Source organism: Temnothorax longispinosus, chromosome 3 (assembly GCF_030848805.1).
Source record: "Temnothorax longispinosus isolate EJ_2023e chromosome 3, Tlon_JGU_v1, whole genome shotgun sequence".
NCBI classification, from domain to species: Eukaryota; Metazoa; Arthropoda; class Insecta; order Hymenoptera; family Formicidae; genus Temnothorax; species Temnothorax longispinosus.
In genome coordinates, this window is record NC_092360.1 from 24,140,784 (window position 1) to 24,153,390 (window position 12,607).

Sequence of the window (12,607 nt, forward strand, 5' to 3'; positions counted from 1 at the left end):
CCAGCGAACGAAGGTGCGACATGAATATTTCGAGTTATCAGATCGAATTAACTGGGGCCCGCTAGTCTGTCACAAACGCGCATAATAGAGACGTCAGCCTGTACGTTTCTCTCTTTCTATTGCGCGTAGTTTTTTTTTCTTCGTCTCCAATCCTGATCCCAGCCGAATTTCCCACGCGAACTGGGGTGGTGACTCTTTGTACGCGCTATTGCAGAGGGTTGCAGAATTTATACTAGATCCCCGGTACCTATCGGCGCGTGGCGCGCCTGTTACCGCACTTTTTCGGATCTCCGAATTGGTCACGATCGTAATTGCGAATAATCGCCGAGAAATCGCGCGCCTTTCTTTCCTGCAACAACCAGCATCGGTGCTCTGACGATTGTCGCGGCGTCGATTCCAAAAGAGAAATTTCGAATATTACATCTATTTTCGCGATTCCCATATGTTTTATTTTAGTGCTTATAACAATTTACTGCAATCTTTGATTTACGAATGTTGAGAACTTTATCAAAAGAATTTACTACACATTACATATGCCATTGTTTTATTTCATAAAAAAATCCTCAACAAAATACTCAATCAAAGACTACAGTACATTTATACATATAGTAAATTGTAACAAGTACATTTTAGGCGTCTGCAAAAAATAGCCAAGCTGCAATACGATCAGAGAAATCTTGTTTAAAATCGTGGCCACAGAGGGAAATGTATATACGTATGATACACTTATCATTTTGATACAGGAAGCTCAGAACCCGTGATTTCGATGCTCGCATCCACCGATCGCATCCCTCGATCTACGTGCGACCAAGAGGGGTGACTTAATGACAGGTTATGGCATTTTGCTCACTTTCGGCTCGCGCATACGTTATACATGCACAGAGAATGTCGTCAGCACGTGCCGATGTGTCGTCGCACCCCCGTAGCCTCCGTTTCAAATATCAAACACGCGCATAGGAAGCGCAGAGATATATATAATGCGCGAGTAATGTGTAAGCCCCGATTAACGCGCCGTGTCAATGGAGACCATAGATTTTCACGGTGCCCATCTCCGTCCGCATTCACGTTCAAAGCCGATTATCGCGGATTTAATTTATCGTGCTACTCTTCGCTTTAAAATCTCGTCATGTCAGCATTCAAGAATACAAGCAGGAAATATAATTAGTTTGTGTAACACATTAGCGTGACGTTTGAAAATTTATTAACGACATTTAAAAGATTATGATGCCGTCGATGCGTTTGAAGAATCATCAAAAAAACCTCATCACGTTTTACATTTCTTGCCACAGAGAGAGAAATTTTCTATTCCTTAATATAATAACATATGAAACGTGATGAATTTAGAAAATTGATGTTTTTGATATCCTCTTTATTATTGTTATTTAATTTTTAAGAAGAATTTCCATGAAATTATTATAGTTTATTATTTCTCGCGTTCTTTTTGTTCCCTAAAAAGAAAAGGGTTACACCCCTTCAACGTATTTAGGATTAATGCACTCGCGACTGCATTTATGTGTCTTCCAAAGCGTACTCGACTTGACTTTTGAATAAGTTTTATGAAGTGCTGCTGATTACGCGTGTCGAATCGCCCGGCCATTATTTCCAGGATGTTTTCGCGATAATAAAGCCGTGCTGTACAGCAGGCTCGTTCGGACCCCCAGGATAACGGAAGTAGTCTGAATAGGGAGAGGAAAAGAGAAAGTCGTGGCGCCCTTCGTGTTCTTCCGCTCTCTTCACGGTTAACACCCTCGACTCGTACATACATATGAACGAGCCCAGGCAGGAAATACGCGACTACCGCGAATAAGCACTCGTAAAAATTGCAGCTGCGCTCTTCGTTTGCACCCAGTCCCTTTGCGTTAAAAGATAACGCTCGCACTATTGCGTATATGTTCTACACTTTAACGTCGCCATGATATCACGATACACGATTAAAAAATGTTACGTGCATTCGATGAAGTCAGATTTTACGCATCACAACCGAGACATATAAGTCACAATATAAGAAATAAGTAGCTTATGCTCTGAGCAAATAAATTTTAATGAGAGGCACACACCCGGAAATTTTTTCGGACGCAAAAAGACAAAATCAAAGATTGAAGGGAAAGAAAGGAAGAGGGAACTTTATTATTTATTTTGCCGGAAAGATTATATTACTTATATAAATATAGATTAAATACTTACATGTTCTTATAAGCAATTTATTATATTTGTAAGTACAGATTATATTTCTTCTAAATTCTTATAAAAAAAATATTAGACCTATAAGTATATATATATGTATATTAATCTTAAATACGTTGAAGAAGTTATTTCCTTTCTTTTTAGAAAACAAGAATACGAGAAATAATAAACTGTAATAATTTCATAAGAAACTCTTTCTGTGTTGAAAATTAAATGATAATAATATGTTATATCTATAAAGAGATGTATTATCATATTATAGATTATTTTCTTTATGTTTATAAATATAAAGATTATATATTCTTTATAGATCCTAAATTAACTCGTTTTATCTCCAGAAAGAGCCGCGAGTATCGTAAAAGAGATATTAACCGCTACAATTTACGATATGTTTCGCAAGCAGTTTTTATGCCGCGATTTCCTGGAAATAGTACTCCGCTGATTTTCGCGGCGAAAAAGATTTCCCGTCGGACAACCATCGCGAAGGTGTCACGTGAGAGCAATATTATGACGTCTCTATTCAACACCCTTTTTAAGAGATCGACCACCCTCGAGCTCTTCACGCTTCATGCTAATTTCATCGATCCGATGCCGGGCTTCTTCCTCTTTGCGCCGCGTTTCCAGCCCTCGTCGCGTGTCCGCCTTTGTGCGGGCCCGCGCATATACGGATGAAGGATAATATCTACGTTCCTTTTATGCTATTCGCGTATCACATCGCGCGACGCTGTATCCGTGCAAAAATGTGTTGGGAATCCCATTGTCAACGATGAGCCAATAAAACGTCGCGAGTCCTCGCTTCGCGTGTTTTTCATTATCCGTCCGATCCTTTCGGATGAAACGCCAACGTTTAAAGCAACACTGAATTAATTTCGATTAATAAATAGCTTCCAAAGCAGTGCGTTTGTTTCCAATTTTTATATTTTGAGGAACCAAGGTCCGTTTGAATTTAAATCGAGAGTCCGCTTTTATTGGCAGCCTCTCCATTCGTATATCTTTGAAGCGTTTCATAAAAGTCAGCTCTAAAGGCACAAACAATCCGTCATTAAAATTTAATGCAGAAGTGGGGCAACTTATATATATATATATATATATATATATATGTCTAGAAGAACTTTCTAGCACTTTCGAGATCAGTCTGAGGAGGAAGTGTCGCGGTATGGAAGTGCCTGGTAGTTTCGCAAAGCGCCTGCTTGGCACGCCACAAAAGCGGGCTCATTGTGGTGTCGATTTCCACGGCACAACGATCTCCACGAATAATGACGCGGGTGACACACGTCGTAAATATATCGCAACGATTGAGGCGCAGCCAGCACGATATTTGCGGTTTGACGTCAATCAAAAAACGGTCAAACAGCCCGGACACTCGATGTCACGCGAGGCGCCGATTGTCCCTTGACAGGCAGCCGTCGCTCGTTGGGTTTCTGGCTTTGTCGCCAAGTGCTTCTTTGTGCGCGACAACGACTTTTTTTCATTGTGAATCGGTTTTGACATCGGCCAACTTCACAGACGCGGCTTAAAATCATCGAGGTACCGGCTTGCCTGAAGATTGCGTGGATTTCCGCGCTCTGATAAGCACGTGATACAAGTACAATTTCATACCAATCTCAAAGAATCGCAATATCATCGAAATAAAAAATAACGACATAAAGTCAAGAAAAGCGACATCATGCTTTCTATTTCATGTACACTTTTTTCTTTTGTATTTATGAAATAATCAGCCATACGCATAAAATAATGCATTTTTTTTAAGTCGGACGTAAATGAAGCATAATGAAGTGTTTTTATGACGTAAATGAAGCATAATGAAGTATTTTCGATCTCGGCTCGTCATGTATCGGTCATCTATTCGATCCCCCCTTCCTACGTCACGGAGTTGTTAATTTGCTGACGGAAGACATTTGAATCTTCGGAGGTACGTGAAGGCAGGATGTTTCGGACATCGGTAGATGTTGGCGACAAGACGAGGGGTGAGTGCCGGTGACGTCTCTTTCGCGTCAGCGGCGGAGAGACACGACGAGATCGTGCGGTTGTGGTGGTGATGGTGGCCGTCATGGGCGCCGAGGGGGATGACGCTCCGCTCCGGTGGTGGGTCCGAGATGTCAGCTCGTTTCAACGCTGTGGTACCCTGACATCGGGTCTAACAAACCCCGGGGAACGAATATCTCCTATGACCGATCCGGCATTCTGTCGCTCGGTACCGCCGTCGTCCGGTTTATTTCTCGCGTGTCTCGTCCCGCCTTTTGATCCGACGCGTGCAATAAAACGTAATCAAGATGCGACAGATAATCATGATTATCTACCGGGTGTTTCGGGCCCATTTACCTTCACTCCAATAACAGACTTACCGACTGATAGATTGCATTAAGCGCGAAAGAGGATCGGAATTTTATCGCTTACATCGAAATCCTGACGAGTGTTGAGTTCATACAAGTGACTAATTGCAGTTTGCTTTGTTTTAAGCGAGTCGCCAAGTATGGAACTAAAAAAAATTTGCCCAAGATTTGCGAAGAAAAATTAGGCATTGTTCTTAAAGTTAAAGAACGCTTTATAATAATTTAATTATATTTATTATGTTACGAATACGCTGCTCTCAAGAATTACATTGCCGCATTTGTTTCTCAATCAAGTCTCATATTGAGAGACAGAACTTTCATGAACGCATTAATTCTCGATCTTAACGACGAACAAAGGAATTGAAAAATTCGTCGTTTTATACTATATCCTTAATACAGCGTCGCTTGCCGCGACGTGCGTGGCATAATACAAGAGTGTAAGGAAATAAATTGCGAAACTATCGGCAGCAAGAGGACTTGCCGCTTTAGTTTCGTGAGAATTCTTTTACGGCTCCGTCGGGATTTATACGAGCTGTAAGTGACAGAAGCGACGAACGCAGCCTGCGGAAGAAGACAAATAAAAGATACGAAAATAAAAAGAGCGACCCTGTCTTTAGGAGATCGTAAATTCTTCGCGCGCCCGTATAGATATTTCATCGCGCTCACATTCGCGTATACACGCGCAAAATAGATCATTTTGTATAATGTCGCAAACAAAAAGCTCGACTTTTAACATTTTGTTTTTGTTTTGCGCGAGAGTACGATTAAATAAAAATTATCTCTAAACAAAAATCAAATAACACGAATGTGTGATAGAAAAACGTCTCTGAAAAATAATATTCGTGAATCTTCAACTTTTTAGTGCAAGTGGGAAAGATTAAGGGTCGATTCAGACACAGCCGTGCCGTACCCGTACCGTATCCGTATCGTTAACATTAGACAAGGATGGAGACAATAGGAATCCTTGTCTAATGTTTCTGTCCGTGATACGGTACGGGTACGGCACGGCTGGCTGTGTAAAGCAGATGAGAATTGAAGAGAAATTAAAGATAAGTACGTTCGAATATGTTGTAAAGGGATTAGAAATAAATTAGAAATAAATAAATTAATAATGTATGAAATCTTAATAACTTTTTATAATGACGTAGAATCGTACGCAACGCGAAACTTGTTTCCCGTTGAAAACTTCATATCGCGCAAACGTGATACATTGTGACATTATCAGTATTGCGACGCCAACTTAAGAGTTAAGAGCGATCGCGTGAATTTCGGTCGCGGAGATGCGTGCGTATCGAGCGTTAACCCGCACCGCGAACACGCGAGTGCTTACGTACTTACGTCGGCAGAAGCCAAGTCCCCTTGGAGTGGCGCGGAGACGGATATAATTGAAGGCGGAGGTAATTAACTCCCTCGTGCAATGCGCTACGCCGGCAGCCGCTCACCGCATCGTTTTAATTACCGCTCTCGTCGCATTTCATCGGGCAGAAGCGCCTTCCCGCTTTGCTCCCTCCTTCCCGGAGGATCTTCATCACTCTCCGCACACTTCGTGTTTATAATAAATCCGATACTATCGGGAAGAGGAGAGAGAGAGAAAGAAACTCTCTTGAACCATCGTTCGGTGATCCTCCAAAGATCGTCTTTAGAAAAGAAATCTCTCCACGCGTTTCTTTTCTTCTCTTCTTTTCGCTGTCTAAAATTTTAAGACGGAAGAAAGAAAGAGAATGTATAAACTTAAAACGAAAGTAAAAATGCGATTAGAGAATTACATTGTAGAAGCACAAGCAAACAGCTAAACTTTATCTTGTGTTTATTTCCGACTAAACCTGTCTTTATTGAAGTTTTAATTTGAATGTTGTTATATTATCTTCTTTCGTAAATCTACATGATTTTATTTGATTATTGCTATCATTATTATGATAGAATATCTCAATTTCTTCGTATTCGTTAGTAAAAAAATGTTATTTGTGCGTATTTTTGCCGCAAAAAGTATCAAAACGCAAGATGTATCCTAAGGCCTGTTCGTTTTCGCTGCACTTGTCAACTAGTGTAACATATAGTGCAATAAGTTAGAATGAAACAAATATATTTTCTTTTATTCTAATTTATTGCACTAGTTCAGAAGTGCAGCGAAAACGAACAGACCTATAGATCAAAGAGTTATTAAACGCGCAGAGTTTACCTGATTATACTAGTAACACGATTAGCCTGTTTTGTACATCGGCGAATGTGTGTTTGGATTGCAGGTGTCCTCGATCAACAGGGTACTGAGGAATCTGGCCGCGCAGAAAGAGCAGAGGCAGCAGCAGCAACAGCAGCAACAAGGGGTGGGCGCCGTGGGGGTTGGCGTCGGTGCCGGCAGTCCAGCGGAGAGCGTTTACGATAAACTCAGGCTACTAAACGGGCAGACCACCGGCTGGCCACGACCCAATCCCTGGTAAAACTAACGCTCATCGACAGATAAATTACAAGCTCGTTAAAACTGTATTATGCAAAGCACGTGTTCTTTAATCGATGACAAGAATTTTCCAATTTATTTTCAATTTTTCGTTTACAAGACTTAACTTTACGACTTACAAGAGAAATAATTGATTACATAATGAATAAGGACCACTTTTATAATGAAGTGAAATAAAATTTTAAAATTTTCCATTCAAAAAGAATTTTTTAATAGATTCAAGTGTTTTTCTTCTTTAAAAGAATTTTTGCAATAGAATCTTATTTGTAGCATGCGCGTGTATTTACTGAGAGCAGTCGTTGTCTTAGGTATCCGTCGAGCGCGGGAAGCCCGTTTTCGTCGATACAATCTAGTTTGAGTCCGAGCCATTGTTCGTCCCTGCCACCGGATCCGGCGGATATATTGCACGCGAAGAAAGGTAAGTCCACATCTGAATAATTATTATACGACATGCTTTCCAGTGCAGAATTTCTTTGCATTCGATCTGTCGATGATGCGACTGCTACGAAGAAATGACATTCAGAAATATTCAATCGAATTAGGATACAGTTTGTTAAAGATATTTTTGGCCAGTACTTTTGGCCAAGGCTACATTTAGCCGAGCAAGGGCTTTGCTCGCGTGCACGACGAAAGCCTTCGACAATTGTTGGCGCACGATATTCTGTTAAAGCGCTAGCGTGAAACGCAAATACGTGTGCGGGATGAGTGACCACAGGCGGCAGGCGGGCGAGGTGCGTTTTAATTAATTAATCTGTCGGGCCAAACGATACTAATATCAATGTAATTCCGTCGGTGGGTCCCGCGGTTTGCCGCACGCGTGTGTGCTACGCTTTTCCGGTAATAATTTTCCGGTAACGTTTAAGCGCAGCCTTCGAAGCGTGGAGGAACAGAGAAACGCGAAGCAAAACGGTACATACGAGAGAGAGAGAGAGAGAGAGAGGACTCGGGATGGAGGGGGGAGGGGGGTGCGCAGAAACATGGTTGCAGTCGACCGACCAACCCACGCGAAACTACTCCGCCACCGACGGCGTATTCCTCCCCCTCGCCCTCCTTCTCCCTTCTTGCCTCCCGCCCTGCGTATTCTCTTTGGCGGCACATCAAACACATGCGATTTCTTTCCCCCGCATTTTCCCGCCATTGCCACTGCTATAGCCCCGTGACACAGGGTGCGTCAGGAGCAGCGAAGAACAGTCTCCCTCGATCTTTTTTTCTTTATCGCGACGTTCATCCCGTCGATCTTACCGATCGCGAGGAAAGACTTGCGATTCTGTTAACTTATATTGTATATAGAATTCAATGAGGTGCAAAATAGTTTGCAATTATTTCATGAAGCGACATGCGATTGAAGATTTCCAACAAAATGCGCATTGTATAATTATAATGCGTTTTATTTTTTTAGTAAAGTTCCTTGAACCAAGCTTAAATGATAAGCATTAATAAAAACAATCCAATGCATGTAAAGGTAATGATAACAATTTAAAGAATATTTCAAAATATCAAATAATTTACATCTTAATTTGCATATTAATTGGCCTTATGGGATAAAAATAACCTTATAAAAAATGATTGTAGAATTTGCAATAGGCTGTACTCTTTATTATATAGATCAATAATAGGTTATACATGAAACAATGATATGTGTAGGATGTCTCGGGTTTTTTCGTAAAAAGTAGTATAGTATATAGTATATATTTTTATTCTCTATATATATAAAATTTTTTTCTTATTTCTGTTTATAGAATATACTAAAGTTTGTACGGAACAACCTGGGACACCTGTATAACTACACATAATCAGACAAAACTAATTATTGCAACTGTATTAGACGCACACACAACTCTGCAATCGAAAATATTCTTTTACGATTTGCCAACGGTATTAATAACGTTAATCCCGCGTAAAACTAACACATATTGTCACGCAATGAGCGCAAGATCTTTGCAGTGCAGAACATTATTCCGTATTAGTTCGTGATACAGCATATTATTTCATATTCCGATCTTATATAGAGGAGGATAGGAAGGGGGTACGCAATCAAATATGGTAACTGTTGCGAGCATTCAACCGCATGCGGGCCCCGGGGGCCGGATTATCGATGCGTTGCTGCGGGGGTAGCATCGTTTATAGGATAACCCGTGTCAGGAGGGTTGTTTCACCCCCGTCCTTTCTCCCCTTCGCCCTCTCGTCGTCGTCTCTCTTCGTCTTTCTGCCGACGCCTCTTCCTTTCCGTCTCTCTCGCTCTCTCCTTGAAGATCTATCTCACCCCGCGTGTATCCTCCCTAAGTATCTCGACTGTTGTCGATGTATCGGTCGAAACGGAAGACCCAACGACGCCCCCGGCCAATCACGCGGCAGCCATCCCCCGTTCCTCGGAAAAGCAAAGCGAAAGCAGATTACGGCGCAATCATCGCGCGAGCTGCAGGCGCCGCTCGTTTCCCCTCGTCCTCCCGGCGAGGGAGATTTTTCGATCTGGCCTGCTTCATACAGCACATCTTAATCTTAGGAATCTACATTATAATTTCTATTTTTCTTTAAAAATTTCGCGTGAGATTAAAACTATTATTTCTTTCTTGAACCATTTATACTGTGGAACATGTACACGTATACATTATCTGTGGATTGATTGTTCTATAGTGATTGCTATTTTTTTCAAGATAATGATGAATAGATTCTAAATGCTTATTAATAAAATGAAGGCAATGAAGGAAACTCATAGAAGGGATGATATCGATAGTGTCGAGAATAAAAATCATTGATGCAACTTTTGTTTTTAATAGAGATCATTTTAATAAATTAGCTAAAACGCATATTAAAGCTAACCCTTCGTTGTCGCATCGTTCTAAGAACTCTCTTACGTACATGCGCTCTTCAAAGGGAGTTATTTAGGTCTTCAGCTGTTCTCCCGATAATGTCGATACTTTTATAACGCCAAAGGGAGAGAAGAACGCACTTTCTTCGCACTTTCTATAAAGAATTGATGTTAAAAGACCCAACAAGCAAGGGCACAGACACACTTTTTAATTTTTTGCGCTTTTGTCGAAGAGCGTCGTTGCTACTTTCATTTCCTTCTCAGCGAGAAAGATATGGAAAATAGTTCAACAGAATAAATTTCCCTTGAAACAATTATATAATAATCTAAGAAAAAAAAGTTGTAGTTGCCTTGAAAGTGAGGGTAATTCTGCCGCTCTTGCAAACTCTTTTTAACATCATTTAGTTGTGCAAGCAGAATTATACGGAACAAGCTAACAAAGAATACATCATTAAATATATTTTGTTTTTACTTCTGCGATTTAGTTATAGAACATTTTCAAAAATCTTTAAAATTATTTTTAATCAAAGGTGACTTCTAAGAATCAAATGTAATTAGGATAGCCGAAACAAGTAATCAAAAACCGTTTTGAATTTCCACTTAAATTTTTGGAAAATATGGTTTCTTTTTTTGCAAAGCATCTACAATCTTCATACAAGGATATGTTTTATTTCTGTAATGGATCGCGTTTTGTCTCCCACATTTCCAATAATATCGAGCGATCGAACGTGCGGGATCGGTGCGCTGGTAATCCTCGGGACATTGTTCAAGAAACATTCTCCGAAATGCAGTTAGTTTATTTTAGATATCATCGCGCACAGCCCTCGTCGTATAGTCGAGACGTCGTCGGGTTGTCTAGTGAATCTGATTCACAATGCATCCCGGAGTTGCATTGTACGGCGTTGCGCGAGCCCAGACGACGTAGAGGCATGCAGAAGAATTTTCACCAGAGGGTGGCAAGAAGGGAACAAGCAGGCGGGAGAGAAAGGGAGATAAAGAAAGGGAAAAGAGAAGACAGAAGACCGGCGAGATAAAGAGAGAAAGGAGATGAGAGAGCGCGCGGAAAGGGTCTCCATCGTGATCGAGGCGAAAGGGGGTTCGGGTCGTTGCAGCATTGTTTTTTCACCTCCAAACCCCGCATGGGCGTCACTGCGGGAGAAACGCGGGATCTCGAATACCTTTCTATGACTTCAATATTGCTGATACGCGTGCTATATACGCAACAACGTGAATGCATTAGATATTGGCAATATCGACGATGAAAGGACAATGTGATCGCCGGCATATTATTTTTGCCAATAAAATGATGAAATTCCGTATTACGTGAAGATTGCGTGTTAAATTCTTTCGATGTAACGTACACACAAATGAAATTGATATAAAGCGAAAAGAATTTAGTCGCACGTCGCGCGTTACGAAAATTCCAATTGCCGATTTTATCGTAGTCAATGATTTTTTATCATTTTTCGGTCCTCGTCCGAGTCTTGATCTTAAAATAGCCTTTCTAATCACACTAATCCCGTTCTGGTTCCGTTCGCAGTTCCGAAATACGAGCAGTCAGTCGTAGGATTAAAGGCAGGGTTCAAATGCGAAGACGATTTTGAGTCTGGATTTAATGGCACCTCACACATTCAATCTCCCTGAGTCGCGAAAGGCGGGTTAACGCGCTTTTATCACTGGCATCTTTGTCATACTCGTTCAATCAGCACGAGCCTCCCTAGAGCGAGAGTCTCTTCTTCCGGGGTTCTCTTTCTGTTCGTCGAAGGCGCGCGCGTATTCAAGCCTTCCGCGGCATATTCGCCGATCTCCGCTCGAGATACAGAGGTAAAACAATATAATGGCTGCCTGCTGCGCCCGGTACCACGGGATCGAGGGTGCACCGAAGGCATTATTGTCAACCTTCTTTATCTCGCGAGCCCGATCTCTCGCTCTCCATCAGTCATCCCTTTCGCTCCTTCTCTTTTCCGCGTCTCCTGCGTTTTTCTTTGTCGAATTTTCTCCCGGGTTAGATACGCACCACCGCAAAACGATGCGACAGCTTTTATCACCGACCGGCACAATGCGATCTCTGGTTACCTCCGTTCTGGTTGTTGCTGTTGTTGTTACTGTCGTTCTGCCACTGATTCTTCCAGCTCTCCGAGCTACGCCAACGCAGCTCTTTATCATCGTTTTTTGATTCGCATTAATAATGTGAGTTCTTCCTATATATATATATATATATATAAAAACTGTATATGTACATTAATCTTTTAACCTTCTGACGCTTTGAAATGTACCGACTGAATCAAAATAAACAATTGTTATCTACGACAGTGCAGAAAAAATAAAATCCATATAAAATTATTATATTGAAAAAGCTTACAAAAAAATTAAAAAAATAATTACACGATTAGCATTCTAATTTAAAAGAATAAATAGAATGGGCCAGCTACGAATCTTTGTCAAACGTCATTTACGTCAAAATCGATATTTGTTTCCCAAAGAAAACCTTTAGAATAGATAACGTGTCGACGACAGAGATTCCACGCGCGTAAAAGTCGCATTTACCATCAAAGCATAATGCTTTCGCATATCTCATCTTCTCGTAACTCGACCGATCTTCTCGTTTCTCGAAACAGCCGCGGTCTCGATCGAAAATCCTCAGACACCGCCGCCGCATTTTTACGATCGAGTTTGAAATTCGATAGACCAAGAGTGCATCCCGGCGTTGCACGGCCACGCTCCAACCCGGATATATCGCGCGAGACGTCACAGATGCACACGTTGCTCCGCAGTTCTATTTCAGGATTCCAGTATTCGATACCACACCCTTGCATCCGACGCACG

The 12,607-nt window shown here is 41.3% G+C and overlaps 1 protein-coding gene across 5 annotated transcripts in view; it reads left to right on the forward strand.

Annotated features, from left to right (window-relative positions):
* Positions 1-12,607, forward strand: part of LOC139810507 (paired box protein Pax-6) — a 99,133-nt gene that overhangs the window by 52,340 nt on the left and 34,186 nt on the right. For 4 of the 5 annotated variants that reach the window (XR_011731409.1, XM_071774109.1, XM_071774108.1 and 1 more), the window contains 2 exons: positions 6,761-6,951; positions 7,269-7,390. Coding sequence is in view for 4 of the 5 variants with exons in the window: in XM_071774109.1 (XP_071630210.1) it covers positions 6,761-6,951; positions 7,269-7,390 (313 nt within the window). In the remaining variant the exon portion in view is untranslated. The remainder of the gene's footprint in view (positions 1-6,760; positions 6,952-7,268; positions 7,391-12,607) is intronic. The other variant, XM_071774111.1, reaches the window with a different exon arrangement.